At 41.4% G+C, this 18,313-nt stretch overlaps 1 protein-coding gene across 3 annotated transcripts in view; it reads right to left on the bottom strand.

Moving 5' to 3' along the window:
* Positions 1–955: 955 nt before the first annotated feature.
* Positions 956–18,313, bottom strand: part of FAM107B (family with sequence similarity 107 member B) — a 102,083-nt gene continuing 84,725 nt past the window's right edge. For all 3 annotated transcript variants that reach the window (XM_068168067.1, XM_068168076.1, XM_068168086.1), the window contains 3 exons: positions 10,631–10,814; positions 6,466–6,619; positions 956–4,083 (listed from right to left, as the gene is read on the bottom strand). In XM_068168067.1, coding sequence (XP_068024168.1) covers positions 3,967–4,083; positions 6,466–6,619; positions 10,631–10,758 — 399 coding nt within the window. In that variant the 5' untranslated portion in view covers positions 10,759–10,814 and the 3' untranslated portion in view covers positions 956–3,966. The remainder of the gene's footprint in view (positions 4,084–6,465; positions 6,620–10,630; positions 10,815–18,313) is intronic.

Below are 18,313 nucleotides of genomic sequence, written 5' to 3'. Positions count from 1 at the left end.
ACAGGACAGTCTCCCCATCAGGTCAAAGAAACCCAACCCTTATTAACTCTCTGTTCCTTCTTACCTCCTTCACATCTGACAGCTCCTGGAGAAGGTCCAGCACCATTGTGAGCAATACCACCAGGAGCTACTCCACATGCTGAGCAGTTTCTGAAGGAAAAAACATTTCCTGACATTTGTTCTGAATTCACTGCTCCTCCTCTCATCCCCCATTTTGTTTCACTCCTGCTCCTCTTCAGTTCTCCCTCCATCACCACCTGCCCTCAGCTAATCATGGATAACAAGTAAGAGCTGAGGAGCCTTGTGGAGAATTGATGACCCACACCTGTTCCAGCCTGTTCCTCTCTGTTCCTGCTAATTTTCACGGTCTGCTGTTGATGCAGGATTTTGCTTTTAGAAATGGCACAGATAATCTGACCCTAACCCAGCAAATAATTTTCACATGTCCAAGTTTTTCCTTCTAGAACCACAAGCTTGAGCACTGGATAAATTAAAAGTACTTTTGCAGGACTGAACTCAGGACCAGCCTCCTTACCCTTTCCTCAATTACTTTTAGTAATTCAGTTCCAAGACTGAATTTTGCCTGGTGCACTGTGATGAAGTTTGCTGGATGGAGAATCATTTCTGACGGGAATCAAGTAATTGTGCAAGTGTCTCCTCATGCACCACCTCACCCTGCCTTAGCTGAACAGCTCCATAGTCTTTGAAGATTTTTCTGCTTCAAAACTATTCAAAAGAAAGACAAAGAGACACAAGAAGTTGTTGGGTGGTTTTTTCCCCTGACATGTAATTTGCCAGTAACTTCATATACAAACAAGCATGCAGTTTGAAGGAACCAAAAGTCACCATGATCTTGATACCTCCCCTCTGCATTGCAGAATTCTAAATAACCTGGATCATCTCAGCACAGTCCTAAGGTTTTGGGTCTTGGCAGGACATAACAGACACCACCACATACACCAAGCATGTAGCAGATTTTATTAAGCATAACTTTGGTTCTAAGTAATCCACCCTCATTCTTGTAATACCTTTAGTTAAAAACAATTATACAAGAGCAAATACAAAAAATATTAAATATGAAAACAAATCCATTAAGGCTCCCTTTTTATATTTATATATATTTATATATGTACACTCAAACAAGTGCAGATATTAACAGAAGGTTAAAGCCACCAAAAAAATTATGAACATTTCTACTACTACACTATCAAAAGCAAGAGTCTTAAAAAAGTACAAAGTGGTAAGTTAGTAATTTTCAAAATCACCCAAGTATTTGCTGGATTGCTTCAAACCCCACATAGCTAAAGGGCAGACCAGGAATTCCTTACACTCACCAGCAAAGCAGTTTCCTACTTGAACAGCCACACAGAACACTGTGGTATGATCGCCCATTTGAGGGTTGCCCACTCTAGCCCAATTCTGACTTTAAGGGCAAGCTTTTGCCTATTGAATTGACATGAAGGTGGCTGGGGTTCCTAGACTAAAGGGTCAGAAGAATTCAAAGATGTTCAAACACACACATCAATGTTCTGTTCACACAGAGAACTAATTCCAACTGAAAACAAAAACCTACTTCACGCTCTATGTACAAGGCAGTTTCTGGCCTCCTGTGTTCAGAAAGTCTATTCTGAATCACAAGCTAAAATGGAGAGAGAGCACAATGACTTCAGTCTTGAAGGGCCCAATCCAACAAAGTCACTGAAGTCAGAGAGTTTCCTGTCCTCCACTGACTCCAGTGCCATTTGGATTACACCAACTTCATTTCACTGTGCATACATGGTAGGATTGCCACGTTCACCAAGTGGAAAAGGCTGAAAAGGCCTGCTCAAGTCAGAGGAGGGTTCCCTCACAAATTCTAGACATTCCCATATTGAGCAGAAGTGGAAACCAGGAGGCATGAAGTTTGGTAGGGTGAGAACAGCTAAGATAAAATACAAGCATGACACGGAAGGCTCATGTCTAGTGTTGTCTGAACAACACAAAACAAACTCCATCAGTGCAAGTATTTGAATAATGTGCTGCCAGAAAGGAAGAGCCTCTCCTTCCAGAAGAAGGAGAGCAGAGGGAAGAACCTGCAACACTCAGGGTGTTCCTTTGTTGAGAAAACACATGGAAGAACCTTACATTTGGCCTTTTGTATATCCATAATCTGAACAGTCTGGTGGATCATCTTCACATTTAATCTTCTAGACATGAGTCACACTGCAAGTCTAAATCAATGGCAATACACTTATCACAATTCAATTAACTCTCAATCTGATTATGTGCTCATAAAAAATGCGTGGATCTTGACATACTGAAGTCTGTATCTAGGAAACATTTCTAATAGTGAGCATTTTGTCCCAAGTGCTATGCTGAAATTGTATTTAAAACATCCAACACAGGAAAGGCAAAAGGAACTAAAAACCAACCAACAAAACCTCCCCCATCACCTTTCACAATACAAACACACCACTGCTGATATTAGTAAAAAAGTGTTGTCAAACAGTTATGTCAAATGTAATTACAAAGTAGAAATTGTTTTGTTTAGCATCCTAAGGCAAAGAGTAGGATTAGATCCTCAGCTGATACAGACGAACATGGCTTCAGTGAGAACTAGGGCTGTGCTGACCTAAGAAGATGAGGATTTCTCCCCAGCTCCTGAAGCTATCTGCACCCATTCACACCAGGTTAAGAATTCTATAATCCTACATAAGTAATCTGCTCCCCCTGTTCCACTCTCCTCATCTCAGGCTCTCCTGGATAACTAGTAGTCATAAGCATGGAGGATCAGATTCTGCCATCCCTGCGCAAGCTGAGCAATATTTTGTTTAATGGCAAGTCACAGGGCAACTTGTGGAAAGGCAGAAGGCAACAGAATTGGGCTCTAAGACTCAGTGGTAACACACTTCCCTTCTTCCTTGAGGCTAAAGGAAGGATGGGATAAAATGACCCCCATTTTATGCCTCACATTAGGGAAAAAAAAATCCATTTCAGTAGATTACAATGATTAGTTTGGTCTGGCTTAAATGCTGCTCTGTGCAGGAACTGCAATGAGTTCCTGCAAATGAAGAGCAGAACCAATGGCAGATCAGATTCCTGACTTCAGCCCCAGCAAATGAGTTTAAACACTATCAAGTAATGTGTTAGCACTGTACTCAGATCAGCATGTTCTTGCAGGAGAAAGGCCACAAGAGCAAAGTAGGACTTCAGTACAAAAAACTAGAATACAGGTCATTTTGCACTGAGAGGTAAATTCACAGGTAGCACTGTACAGGCCTGTACACAATGGTGTGAGTTTAGAGACAGAGATCAATCAGCTTCTGGATTCTCCCTGGTGAGAGGATCATTAGATTTCTGCTCTTTCATAGCCCAAATTCTACATGCCAAACAGAGAGAAATAGGCTTTAAGGCTGCTTAGCTTTTCACTGCTGGTGAATTTTAAGCATTCTTATCTTGCCCACACCTAGTAGGGATAGGCAGCAGTGATCAACATACCTCACATCCTCCCAGGTTTGATTAAAATCTCAAACACAAATCATTGTGGGATACACACAGGCTGTAGGTCTAGATGGAGGAAATGCACAGCGAAGCTTCTTAAGATACCACAGGAGGATTTTTGTTCTGTTTTAAAGCAAAATATAATCTGCGTATCTCCACTACACTAGGATCACAAGAGATAAAGCAGTGCAATACTGAAGGAGTTTCTCTAGTATCCCTGGTTAAAATCTCTGAGTAAGCACATCAGACTGGTGCATGACACTGAGCTGACAGACAGACTCCTGATCCATCCATCCTGGAACTGCATTTGGCAAGTCGATCTGTTTCTGGTACTGTCTTTTACTCCACATGTCCCAGGAATTAAAAATCTCTTCTTCAGTAAGTGTCAGCTGGATGCTGCTGTTTTCCCTCTTGAGGGGCAAATCGGAGACAACTTGCAAAAGCCTCTCTCTGCAGGGAAGCTAGAAGCCTTAGCAGGTGCTGGCTCTAGGAGTCTGGTGCTTCTGCTGTCTCCTGGACCGTCCTCCTCAAGTTGCCCTTGACTTTGACAAATTCAGGTGCATTTTCCTGCTCTTCCTGTATCTTCTGTTGCTCCAGTTCAAGCTTCAAAGGGAATCACATAGGGGAAAAACAAACAAAAGATTGAAAAACAGAAAGACGTAAACCTGATCATTGAAACACAAGACAAAAAATTAAAGGCCATGCAAAATTCTTTAAACAGCTTCCTTTTTCTCATGGAAAAGAGAAAGTTCCCTTTCTTCGGGACTGTCTGTTCTCATAAATGATAAATCTTTTCAAATCCTTGGCTCTAACTTGTTCCAGGTGTCCACTTTTGCCAGATGTATAAGAAATCTGCAAGCCCCGAACAAGAACTTCAAACCAGAGAAGAGTATATTTAGATTGGATGTTAGGAACATGAGGGTAGTGGAATGCTGGAATAGGTTGCCCCAGGAAGGTAGCTGAGGCCCCATCCCTGGAGATGTGAGGCTTAACAGGGCTCTGGGCAGCCTGATCTAGTGGAGAATGTCCCTGTTCACTGCAGAAGAGTTGGATGAGATGACCTGTGGAGTCCCTTCCAACCCAAACCATTCCATGATTCTATAAGAACAAGTTGAAGCATTTTGGAAGAAAGTCTTGGGTATCTTCATTAAAGAAACAACAAAATTTCCTTTCTCTCACTTTTACAACAGTGCAAGGACAGATGTCCCTTGTGGGAGAACACAAGCAAGCACCTACTACTGAGCACACTTGTAGAATTTATTTCTGAGTGTCTGGGTATGAAACTCTGTATCTAACTTGAGCCTCTTTTGGTGTGTCTGTTTTGTCTATCACAAACAGCAACTAAAAAAATAACTGTAAAAACTTGCCTTGGCCCCCAGTTGTTCATTTTTGAGAAGTCATTCACTGACATTTTTAACACAGTTGGAGCTCCTGCTCATGCAGACATTCCAAATTACTATTTGAGGTAAGATGCTCTGCTCTATGGGGTAAGGCTATGCAGTGCCCATACAGAACATGGTTTGCCCATCATAGAATAAGGATTGCTTAGCAATCACAGAATCACAAAATAAATCAGTTGTAAGAGACCTCAAAGATCTTCCAGTCCAACCCTTGACCCAGCACTGAAGAGTCAACACTAAACCATGTCCCTAAGTGCCAGGTCTACATGCTGCTCGAACAGCGCCAGGGACAGTGACTCCAATCTACTTCAGTGAAGAAATAGTTCCTAATATCCAGCCTCGACCTCCCCTGGCACAGCTTGTAACCATTTCCTCTAGTCCTATCCTCCGTGAAGGCAGAATAAGTTGGCAGAAAGGAAGAAATGACCCTTTAGAAAACTAGTGAAAGCTGCTCAAAGGACTGAAAGGAGCTTCTTGATGTTTTGTTGGTATTTTTTAACAGACCAAGGTCTCCTTGGTTAATGGGGACCACTTACAGCTCACCTAAATAATCTCTCCTCCTTTTCTGTTTCACTAGCAATGGACATGCCTTGTTACCATAAATCATGGCAACCTCCCTCCATAAGCTGTGCTGTCAATTAATGCCATTGCCATGATTACAAAGTCATATCACTGTTTGCAAATGCCAGGTTTTTCCTCTTCTAGCAGAATTTTCTATTCTACATTATGTCCTTGGACAGCTCAGTTTCAAATCAAATCTTTCCACAAGTTGAACCATTTGAAGCCGGACCCTTAAGAGCAGGAAGGAAAACTGACAGGATAATACACTTCAACATACAACAGCTTTCTCCAGCTTTCTAAGTCCCGTTAAAAAAAGTACCCCAAACCCAAAACAATCATTGGATTACACCTCACTTTCAGCAGTCATTATTTTGGCTGAATTGATTTCCATTGAGAAGGAAACAGAAGAGCCTGTTTTAAAGCACTCATTTATTTTAAAATAAACACACTGCAGACAGATTTCTTTGCCTTAAGAGGCACAGAGACATTTGACTGTCCCTGCACCTAGCAGAAGCTTCACCACAATGAAGTGAATGAACTCCAGCTCTGTATCACCTCCACACTCAGGCCTGAGAATCTTTTCCATCATTTCAAACACCAGTGGGCTCACATGTTTGAAGGCTAGAACAGATCTTTTTAAAGTCACCTTGCCTCTTACATAATCCATAATTCATTAAGCATCTAGTTTTGATGCACTGCAGTCTAACAACTCTTCTTAGTGGATCCTCTCTTACTAGTTAGCCTAAAAAAGTTGACTAATTCACCACTGTCTCAATGGATAGATAATGTTAGTTCTTCACACACTCCTGTTGTCTGCAGCAGAATTCATTTGACCAAGGCAGACACCATAGGCAGTTCCTATAGATTAAGTGACAACAAATAAGTCATTGTAGAGTGTGAGCTGACTTCTGCTCAAGAAGATGCCTGTGTTTGATCAGAGGAAGTGTGCCAAAAAGCAGCTGCTCTTTCCTTTCTGACTGCAAAGGAATGGAGATGTGTGAGGTTATGTTATTCCCCATCTTACCTGTTCCAGTTTCTGCTGCCTTTTCAGTAGCTCTATTTCCAGGTCTGATTTCTTCTTTTGTGCTTCTTCTTCTTTTTGTTGTTTAATAACTTGATCTCGTTTCCTTTTCTCCATCACCTTCTGTAGTTCTGGTTTGTTCTGAGGTGCAAGACCCCTTCAAATTCAATGTGAAGAGTGGTGGGGGTAAAACAGTGAAGAAAGAGACCAATTTTAATTAGAAGAAATTCACACAGAATTGTAGACAGATTTTTCTAATGGCAAGGTAAAAGGAATATAAATAATTAAAAGAAAAACCCACAGAGACATTTGCCTGGTTTCTAACCAGAACTCTAAATGAGAATTTAAGCCATATCATTACTGAGGATACTTCCCTTTAACATGCTTCAGTGTTATCCAGAATGATCCAGTATTTCTCCTGGATAAATCAATGTTGTGACTTTAATTTTCAGTTTTTCCTCTATTTTTTTTCATTCCAGACTAAAAGATGAATAAAACCATCACACATCAAGACTATAGCAGAGCTAGAAACAAACTGTGGATAAAAATCTGGGTGATAACTCAGAGGGACTGTGTTCAGACATCCTGTGTAGGGTATTATACCCACAGAAGTTTGCATAGACACAACGAAAAAGTGGAGTTTCCCCTCTGTATTTTGCCACATCGCTCCTGGAAATGGTGGATTCTGTCCTTCCTTGAAAATGTGAGAGCTTTACCCATGCCTGTCTGTGAAGCTATTTCCAGTGAGAGCTCCCACTCAAAATCACAAAGAAGCTACAACAAGAAAAATCCAGACTAAAAAAAGTTGCAATCACCTTGGAGACTAGACAAAGAAGATTCTCCCTCTCGCATGACTCCAGCAACTACATCAAATAAATGATTCAAGCGTGTTCAGCACAAATTGCTTTCCATGTCAACTACTCTAAAATGGAAAAGCTTGCTCTTTGGGAAGATGCATGACTTACTTTATACAGACACACAGAGAGATGCACAACCACTCCTCCTTATTTTTGTGATTTCAGATGTTTCTTTTACATCCCTTATGCTGTGATGTTTTCAAAATTGTGTATGGTAAGACTCAAAGCCCTCTCTGCTATTCAGGTACTAGCATCACTTAAATCAGAGCAGAAAGACCTGAAATTTGCCTTTGTTATTATCAGTTCAACTTTTAAAATAATAAGCTTTCAGAAAGTGTATTTCTTTACCCTTTTCTACTTGCTATATAGCGGTACTTGCCTAATTCTTGCATTATATGCTCATCTGACAGCATGTCCAATAATACACTAAATTGCCATTTTGGTGGCATCTATGAATTACTCCATTTACTATGCAACACTCTATCCCTGTACATACTCTGACAGTAAAATCAAATATTTAGCAACACCAAATGCTGTTCCCTGTTTCTTATAATAGATCTTATGGCCCGAGTGCAACAGAATCTAGAATATTGTGGCTGTATTTTATGTTTCATGTTATTTTAATTACATTTTAACACATGAGTCAGGCAGAGAAGAGCTGGAGTGATTTTTTTATTGTTACTACTGGCTGAGCTGAATCAAGAGAAACTTCCATGTTGACAATCAGCAATCAAGACAGCCAGGGGCATGCTGCTACATAGTTATTATTTTAGGTAAAGCTGCGCCCTAACAAAGCAGAAGCACAGGTCTGGTTTAGATGTGCTGTAGCCACAACAGAGGGGACTTGCAGAAGATTACAGTAAATACAACACCTCAGTCTAATCAAGTGGAGGTGGTAGGCAGATCTGTAACAGAACAACTGTAACATCAATCCTGTTTCCACTCTCCTATGTAAAATGGAAAAGCAACAGGCAGCTACTGGATTAACTCAAGAGTGTTGTATCACCTCCTAGTGGTTAAATAAAAAGTCCTAAAGCTTTGATACAGAGTGAGTCAAGTGTGCTACAACACAAGGTAGAGCTGATGGGGTTAAAACCTCTGGAAGTGACAGGATCAATGCTCTCCAGAGCAAAAGAAGTTTAAGGTAAGTGACCAGGGCTTTGAGGTACCACTACTGGGATCTTTGTTTGCCCAAAACAACTATCATTTCTGCAGGTAAATAGCTACATTGGCTCAAGACACCAACAGACACTGCTCACAGTAGGCATGGAGAATGATGAGACCAGCACTGGCTGGTATCTACTAAAGATTCAGAAATGTCTGTTTAGGGCTGCCTGGTCCAAAAAGCTAAACTGCTGGTTTTCACAAACCAGTAAGGTGCATGTTAAGCCAGATTTCTCTAAGAGCATTAGAAGTTCAGCAGACATAGGACAGCGTGCAATAACAAAGGAGAACACAAGCCCAGTATTTACACTACCAAAAAGCCTCATATCAGAGCTCTGATATGAGCACAGAAGCACAGAAGACTAACCCCCTGCTCAAAAATATCAGATCTTCTGCTGGTGAAGATCCTCAAAATATTTCATTTCAGCACCAATAAATAGGAATCTAAAATTAAGAGCTGCAGCTAATCAAAACCATAGTGAGAGCAGAGCAGGTACTGAGGGCTACACACCTCCTCTGTGAAATAGGATATTCTCCCAGACGAAAACAACTCCATACTATTTTAAAGTGCTTTATGCTTTCATAAAGTTACAAGAAAAGAAAAATTAGTCTTGATTTACTGCAGCCTTCACAGTCCTTAGAATAAGATCACAAGCCAGGAGTCTTCAGCTATCTTTCTTTCTTGGTGCTGGGAGCTGACTCTGGTGTTTAATCCCATTAACAAAAAATGGGACAAACACCTACTTAGGCCAGTTTCTTTCAATTCAGTCAGCATTCTGTAAAACATTTCTAATTCTTCATCACTAAATAAATGTGTATTGTGTATGCAATTCATTTAGAATTAATTACCTAAGCCTAGCATTTGTGAGGATTTTGCTACTGCATGTAGAAATGACTGCTTCTCCCCTCAAAATACTACACTGCAGAGGAGAAAAACACCGAACAAAGAGAAATTTTCATAATGTGACACTTCCTGTTAAATAGGCAAACCCAGCTGTCCTGGAGTAGCAAAAGCAACAGCTTCCTCCTCTCCTTTATCAAGACCCTGGATCTCAAAAAAGCTTGAATGGCTGTTTCCAGCAACTATTCTCAAATGCACTCTCAAATACTGTTCTTCCATGTCTGTTGTGGATCTCCACACTCTTACCCTTTGCAAGGTCCATTTTGAACTTTTATGATGCACCAAATCCCTAACTGATGTAACAGTTTCTGTTTGTTTAAATGAAGGAACATGAAAAGGCTCAGTGGCTTTTCCTCCATTATGTGGTCTGGTCACTATTTTCTTATTTTCAATAAATGAGTTCTCATTAAAGACATTTAATACCAGAATTTCAGCTATTTCTAGCCCAAAAGCCTGACTCTAAGGTTGCTGAAATCAAGTTCCAGTTATTTACATCTTTAAAAGCAATATATAGTGCAACAGCTGTGCATCCTATCCAAGAATGAAAGAAACAGCATTTGCTTAACATACAAAGAAACCTTTGTGAAGTAGCAGAGCAAGCACCAGACTATCACACAGCATTGCAAGAAAGACCAAGTAAGTAGAGAGGTTTCATATGAAATCAAATATATGATTCACAACCTCAGTGTGCTGGGAACCATGAAAACCCACAAACTGTATCATCCTCCTGGTAAGAGCAAAATTTTGTCAAATACTTGATCAGGAGTTCAAGAAAGATTATAGTGCCCAGGTGGTGAATATGAAATATGACTGGGGACACAGAACTGCTTCCTCTTGAGACTGACCCTTTGTATGTAGTCACCAAAATGAAAAGGAGAAGTCTTTTGCAGCAGGCTTTTGCAGAGCAACTGCAATTCAAACAGAAATAAATGCCACAGTTAAGAACCACGGGTTCACAAAATATAGCTGGTTGAAAAAGACCTCGGCTATCATCCAGGCCAACCTTAGACCCAGCACTGAAGGGTCAACACTAAACCATGTCCCTAAGCACCAGGTCCACACACCACTTGAACACCTCCAGGGATGGTGACTCCACCACTGCTCTGGTGGAGTCCTTTCATCTTCAAGACCTGAATCACCCAAAAGCCTCTCCTGAGTTGTGAGAAAAATGTCACTTTGATGAAATTAAAGTTCAAGCTGTGTGTTTGGGGTGGGAAGCTAATACAAGTGAGTTTTAGCCTCTTACCTTTTCTGATTCATAAGCAGCTCTCTATGGAGATCTTGATGATTCCGGGATGACTTCACAGGATTAATTAATTTCTGAGGTCTAATTAACTCAGGATTGTCATCATCTATGTAGTCTGGCTCAGCCATAATCTTTCTTGGAATGGGATATGGATCTTTGGGTTCAGTGTCCTTGTTTGCAGTATCTGTAAAACAGGAGGAAAATGCAGTAAATCTACACTGAAAGGCCTTTTAAAAACGTATTAGAACATAAAGGCAGCACTGGTAAGAGTTATGCTTTTATTAGATTAATTTTGTCTGTAGTACACAAAGGCTCTCAGAGCAAACAGTTTGAAATAGACATTCATTTCAAGATGACATCATCTCCAAGAGCCTATATTCATTGACTTGGAGACACAGATTCCCCTCTTTTTAAGAACCTCGCAGATAATTTAAGCACATGAAGAGCCTTACTGATTTTAATAAGCCTACTGAGATGAAGCACTTTTAGATGAGCAATACCAAGATCCTGAAGACATTTAAAATACAATACAATACTCTGAATGAGTACCAAAACCATGCAGAGTCTCATTTTCTGCCATCAGTATCATGCCAGCTATAGGGAAATCTCCTTCTGTAGATAAAGCCTGAACTATACCAAGCAAAAGCTTCCACGTGGAAACTGCCATATCTGCAACTGTTGGAGTCAGAGACAGACTTCTGAGTGGAAAGTTAGGGGAGAAGAAGTCGGGTGAGCTTGTTTCTTAAAGGCTTCATTTCACCTGGTGAAAAATCTACAGAGATTCACAGATCTGAAGGCAGAGAAGTCCTGGTGATTTATATCATCTGGAAATGTGGCATTTTCCTATAGAAAACCTATCTGTATACCAAATCATAACTCTTCTAAACAACAGCTGACAAGCAAACTATGGTGTTCAAATGATTGGTATGTGATCACTCCCATTCCCTTCCCTTGAAAAGCCTCAGCCACAAAAAGTTCCCCATCTAAAATAAAACACATTCAGAGCACTTTTGCCTCCGCTCACTGTTCTAGATACACATCCTGCATGCAGAATCTGCAATTATCAGTTTGATGGAACATTGGCCCCTCAAAAAGACCCCAAAAAACAATCCCACAGCATGTGGGTTTACAGAGATGAATCAATGGGACATGAATGAAAAGACATGAGACCTCCCCACGAGCCTGACTGGCAGAACAGCTGAATGCCCTGCACGGTACAGGGCTATGACACAAATCAGACACTCGCTGGGATTTACTGCACATTTTCCAGTAAAAACTGAGTATGTGCTTTAATATAGAGTCCAGTTACCAGCCCTTCTCTCCCTCCCTCTCTCATTTCGTGGGCTGTGAAACCTAAATTTAACCTCAGTTTAATCCCTAAACTATTTTCTTTCATTAGGAATCTCATATTATTGCTCAGGTCTGATTCAAAATACACTTGATGCAGTGGAAAGATTTCCATTCGTACTTCAGTTCATTAATACTGACCAGGGCCACCATCGCCCCATTTGGGCTGCATGTACGCTTAGAGATGAAGAAGCAAAAGAACAGGACCAAGTTTTCAGCAGATGTAGGCAACACATTCTGGATGTGAATGTGTCCAGTGGACCCAACATAACCCTTTCAGCTCGTTTGTCTGAGTGGATGATGTGAATTATGTGCTTTATTGTGCTGCATCTCACATGCAATGTTTCTACAGAGCAAATTTGCTGAGAAACAGCTTACCAATATACAGCACACTCAGGGTGGCCCCTGCATTAGTTTTTTCAGGGCAAGTTTATATATAATGGTTTTTAACTTAGTGGGGGTGTTACTTCTCACAGGGACCTCTGAAACTATTATAAAACTTGCCCACAAGTTCAAACCTGTGTAAGTATATTGATGGACATGACATAAACCTCTTACTGACATTGATCGTGCAATAAAAATAATTCTCCTGTCAGAGTCCTTCTTGCTTCAATCAGGCAATCAGCTATCACCACAACTGCCAAATACACAGGATCATTGGAGAATAGAGGTCAGAAGAAACTCAGAAAATTACTAATTCAACCTCTTGCTGAGAGCAGGAATAGCTATCAGATCAGATCAAGCTGCTCAGGACTACGTGGTAAGATCCTGAAGTCCTCCAAGGCTGCCTAGCTTCTGTTGTTAACCCTGCTCACTTGTCTTCACAGTGAACTTTTTCCTCAGCTCTTGTTTCAACTCATGCCCATTGCCTCTCGCTCTCCAGTCATGACAACACTAAAAGGTCCTTCCAGGACTGGGGCACTGTTGTTGGGTTCCCACAACCCTGCCTCTGCTCCTGGCTGACCCAGCCCAGGACCCCTGCCTCGAACACAACACTTGCCCCTTGGTGCCTCTGCCCACCCTAGTGACCCTTTCCTGAACTCACACCTTACATCTCTCACTGTTTCATTGCATGCCATATTAAAAAAGACCCAAACACCAGTAAAAGCCCCAAACCACAGCATACCTCTCAACGCGTACCACTACACCACTAATACAAAGTGTGTGGAAGTCTGTTTACTGCAGTACCCTTCTTTTTTAAAATAAGGACCAAACAATTCACAGAATCACAGAATGTTAAGGGTTGGAAGGGAACCCAAAATATTATCCAGTCCAACCCCTGCTGCCAGAGCAGGTTCACCTAGGGCAGGTCACACAGGAACACATCTCGACAGGGGGAGACTCCACAGCCTCTCTGTGCAGCCTGTTCTGTCTTTTGCCACCCTCACAGTGGAAAAGATTTTCCTTATGTTCACCTGGAACCTCCTATGCTTCAGCTTGCACTCATTGCCCCTTGTCCTATCATTGGACATCACTGGGAAGAGCCTGGCTTTGTCCTCCCAACACTCACCCTTCACATATTTATAAACATGAACGAAGTCACCCCTCAGTCTCCCTCAGCCTTTCCGCAGAAGGGAGATGTTCCACTCCTGTCATCATCTTTGTGGCTCTGTGATGGATTCTTTTAAGCAGTTCCCTGAGGTCCTTCTTGAACTGAGGGGCCCAGATGTGGACATAATATTCCAGATTCATACTTCCCCAGTGTTCACATCAGACTTATCACACTTAAACCAACTCAAATATTACAAACCCAAACAATTCTACAATTCTATATCCAACCTCCACCCTAAACAAACCTGCTCTGCAAATACTCAGTTTTGTGTATTCCTCTATCAGTTCTGGGGCATGAGATGGGGCTGCAAGTTTTCTAGAAGGCATTTATCATTGCCAGATCTCATCTGAAAATAATCTGCTGCTTCTCTAAGGCAAGTCTTCTGTTTGCTCAGGCCAAGATGAAAACCACAGAATTCCTCTAAAACTGTCTATCCTAAACAGTGTATTAGTTTTTAACATGAGCCCCTGAAAAACAATTTGATTCAATTCTTTCTCAGAAAGTCTGATATAATATTTTGCAGCACATATGTTTGCTTATGTCAAGCCCATAAAAAGAAGTCTATTTGTTCTTCTTTCTTCTGTCCCATCTCTGTTTAAAAAAGAACACATCTTCAGCTCAGAGGTCAGGAATTGTGGTTTCCTAACGTAACATGAACTCTGCGGGCAGCAAACTTGAATGAATAAAACTCCCTTGGGAACAGAAGACGCTTTCCGTGTGTGATTAAGCTGCAAATTACTTCAGCTAGGATTTCCAAACAGAGGCAGTGAAATAGGGCATCTTGCTCCCACTCAGTGAGTCCTCTCACACCCTCTGTAACCCTCACTTTGGCAGAAGGCCCTCACCCAGTCCTGCAGAGTCACTGCGTAATGTTATATGCAAACAACACAATTAAGATAGCAAACATTTATGAAAAAAACCAGGCAGTTTCAAATGAAAAGGAGAGTAAGGCACCAAGGGTTCCCCACAACAGTGACAGGCAGGAACAGGGTAGCCCCAGAGTTTCATTCTGAGATTCAGGCTCACACCAATAAACCAGTCAAGCGTGACGACAGAATCTCTTGGAAGCCCTTACACAAAGTACAATCAATGTGCAAGCAAGAACAATTTAAAAAGTATTAATTCCACGAGTCTCTAGTGCTCATCACCACCAAAGTCACAGCTCACAAAGCTGCTTTCAGATCATCACTAGGTGCAGCAGTGGGATATTAATAATCCAAATAATCACTTAGCAGGAAAACGTTGTCTTAAGAGCATCTGAGAGGCTCCTTTCAACCATCTGCTTTCACAGGATCAATTAAGAAGGCACAATCTATTTCTGTGGTTCCTTCTTACCTTGTTCCAAAACAAAGGAAGGAGATTTGGATTCAGGTGATGTTTTAGCTTGGCTCCAGTTCAATGCACCCACTAATTTGACAGGTGCTTTCCCAGGGGATTTGCTGAATTAGCTGTTGCTGCACAAGAGGCACAAAAGCATTTATCTACCCTATTTTGTCCTGCTGAAGTAGCTCTCACAGACTTTGTCCGTGACTTCGTAAGTACACATGGATTTTCCTGGAGAAAGAACTCCTCAAACAGAGCAGCAAAGCAATTTCAGTATCCCACTAGACAAAGAAAATGCCTCTGTATAAAAATAACTTTAAGTATCCTCCCAGAGAGAAGTTTAATGTTTTCAGACACACTGATGCTCTTAAAGCAATCAAGAAGTACCATACTTGTACCTCAGTCTTGGAAGGCCAAATGATCACATACTTGCAATATTCTCATTTATTTTCTTTGGAACACAAGTAAATTCAGGGAGAACAGAAGGAACCCTTCAAGTTGATCATACTGAATAGATACAATCAAAGCAAGGTGTGTCAGCAGCATGCTAGTTCCTCAGGGGGAACATATCCCAGTACACATGTTTTCAGAGTGCATTCCCCCAGAGCTGTGTAAATGTTGTTCCTCAGCCACCAGTCCTGGGCTTGGTGTGCTCTGCTCTCAGTGTAGCTAGGGAAGAGATCCTTGGTTTAATTCCCTCTTAGCATTCTTTTGGTCATGGTGTAAGAGCAGCTGAGATGGTACAAGATGATCTGCTGCATTATTTAGGTTTTGTTTTAAGCCTCTGTTTATTGTGGTGACATGAGGCAGCACTGAAGGCGAGTGTGATGTTCCTTCTGTGCCCAGGGAAGTATCTGTGTAAGGACTAGGGTTCATCAGCATGGCTTAGACCCCGCTAAAACTTGTTTTTAGAGCCACTGAAGGCTGAAATTCGTTTCTCAAAACCCAGGAGGCTCTGTGGGGAGGTCTGGTATAAGCATCTGTGCTACAGTATCACTACCACCTCCTTCTCATCCTGGGAAAGGGCTCTCTGGGGTAGTGTAGGAGGTAGAAACCAATAAGGCAGAAAGACTCTTAAGTGTTAGTGTTTTGAGCTCGTGGTACTTTCCAGAGGGACTTCTAATCAGTTTCCAGTGGGCTTTGAAGGTTGGACTGGATGATCTTCGAGGTCTCTTCCAACCAGATATATTGAGTGATTCTGTTATTTATTTTTTTCAATGTCTGTAAAAAGGTTTTGTTTCAGCAAAAGCATCTTAATGGTAGTAAAACTGGAAACACACATCCAAAGGTTTACAGAGAGCCACTAGTGCTTTTAACAGATTCAAAGTAGACCTTAACAATGCCTGGTTAAGGATTCAGCAGCTGGCAGAGTTTCTGCTACAACAGGGCTCCCATGGCTTCTGCAAAAAAACCCTTGTGTTTATATGGCCTCCAGGGAATTCTTCAGACCAGAAATCACCCTCCACATATGGAATGTGAATATAAAAATTCTTGAGACACCATATATTTATGGTATTGCACATATATATGGCATTTTCACCCTTCAAATGATTCCCACAACTATTTCCAGCTGTGAAAGCAAAGGTAGAGTTGAGGCCTCTTAAAAAGCACATAAACAAATGCCTAAAAATACTGATGAACATCAAAACAACAGGCTAGCCCAGGAGCCACTAAGGATAAACTCATGTGATTTCCTCTTTGCCATAATAAATTTCTGCATTAGTATCTTCCACAGAGGCATTAGCTCAGACACTGAATACCTCCTGAAGATTTTATTCTCATAAAAAGCTTCACCATCTGCTCCGAGCTGTGCTATAAGCCATCAAATGCTATTTTTTTAAGACTTAACATTTTTAGCTCTTTAAACTACTGCATAGACTTGTGGTTTGTGACAAGTAACCCAAAGGCATTCTTTGAGAAGAAAGATGGTTTTACTCTCCCCCTTCTGATTTCCAGAGGAATTGGAATATAAAAATCTTTATCGCATCTCTGCTCCCATGTTACAAAACCAGCACTGTCCCACACTGGCCAGCTTGGGTGGAAAGCAGAGCTACTTAAATGCAGAGTGGGCTTTCCAGGCATCATCTCAGCTCTGTGTGTGAAAGTTCACCACTGCTATCTTTTTTATCTCTATGTTCCTGGTGCGGTAAAAGGCACGTGACTAGAGAGATTAACTTGATTAATCCTTGATTAGAGATACCGTTAATACCTTCCCACGGTTCAACCTTTAATTCAAAGTAAGAGTTCCTCAATGAGAAAGCAAAATACTCTTTCAAGACAAGATGTTCAAGCCAGCCATCATCCAATGGGTCTGTCTCCTACTTGCACCATTCTTCATGGCTAAAAGGGATGACAGGGTTTGGATCATGGCAAAGCAGAGCCAGATTTCCTGCACAAGGAAGGAAAATTCCTCCCAGCTCCTCATAGTTTGTTCAAAAAGGCTGCCTCTTCCCAGCTACAAGAAATTTGCTTCTAAATCAGGTGAGTGTCTTCACCTGCCTCAAAATCAAACATGTTAAGGGCAGCATGTACCTACTCTGTCACAGGCATCACTCATCGCATATCAACCTGTTACCAGATTACTTACTACATTATTAGTCTTCAAAGGAAATGAAAAACATCAGACTTTTAAACCCTTTGGCAGGCACCTGGCTTTTGTTTATGTATCCAATGGCCTTACTGATCTTAGGTAGGTTATTTTATGCCTATGTGCTCACACAGACAAAAGAATAGCCTCACCACAAGCTTCATCAAGGCCAATTTCACTGCTTTTTGTCATGCACTTCATAATTTGGAGACCCCAACAGACAAAACAAAGTAGCAAGAGTGAAAAACTCCTGCCCATACTATTCCAGAACTCAGAGCACCTTCCTTACACTGGGTATATTGATTAACAGCTTCATTGCCAATAAGAATGGTAGAAAACACAGACTTCTCTTGAGAACAAGGGTGTTCCTCTTGTTCAGAGCAGCCCAAAGCAGTCTCAGTGATGCCAAGGACATGGAGAAAAGCAGGGTTTTCTGGCTACTGAAACTGTTCCTGTTGTCACTTCAGAGGATAAAATGAACTAATCCACTCAAGATCTCAAGGAAATCCAGTTAATGCTCATTTTCATTCCTTAAGTGTGGCTGAGAGTACAATGTCAACAAAGTACATCCACTAGATGAGAAAACAGAAGAACACGGGTCATTGTAAAGATGTTTGCATTGGCACTGACACCTAAAGAGAGACAGAGTGCAAGATTTGGGGCAGTGCTCCACACTGTTAGAAGTCTCTCAAATGCAGAGATTCTTATGGCTCTCATTCAATTTAAACACCACCAGGCAGCCTCTGTTCCAGTACTTTGAAGTTCAGTCAAGTCTTGGGGGTTAAGGGAAGAGCCTAGATGCTCCCAGAGGCTGAGTAGTAAAGTGCAATGCTGATGAGAACAGAACAGCTGGGTCCTCTTGGTCTCTACTCTA

Source organism: Melanerpes formicivorus, unplaced genomic scaffold (genome assembly GCF_026170545.1).
Source record: "Melanerpes formicivorus ecotype bairdi unplaced genomic scaffold, bMelFor1.0.p_v2 SCAF_3, whole genome shotgun sequence".
In the NCBI taxonomy this organism is placed as follows: Eukaryota; Metazoa; Chordata; class Aves; order Piciformes; family Picidae; genus Melanerpes; species Melanerpes formicivorus.
This window is presented reverse-complemented; position numbering and strand designations above follow the sequence as displayed.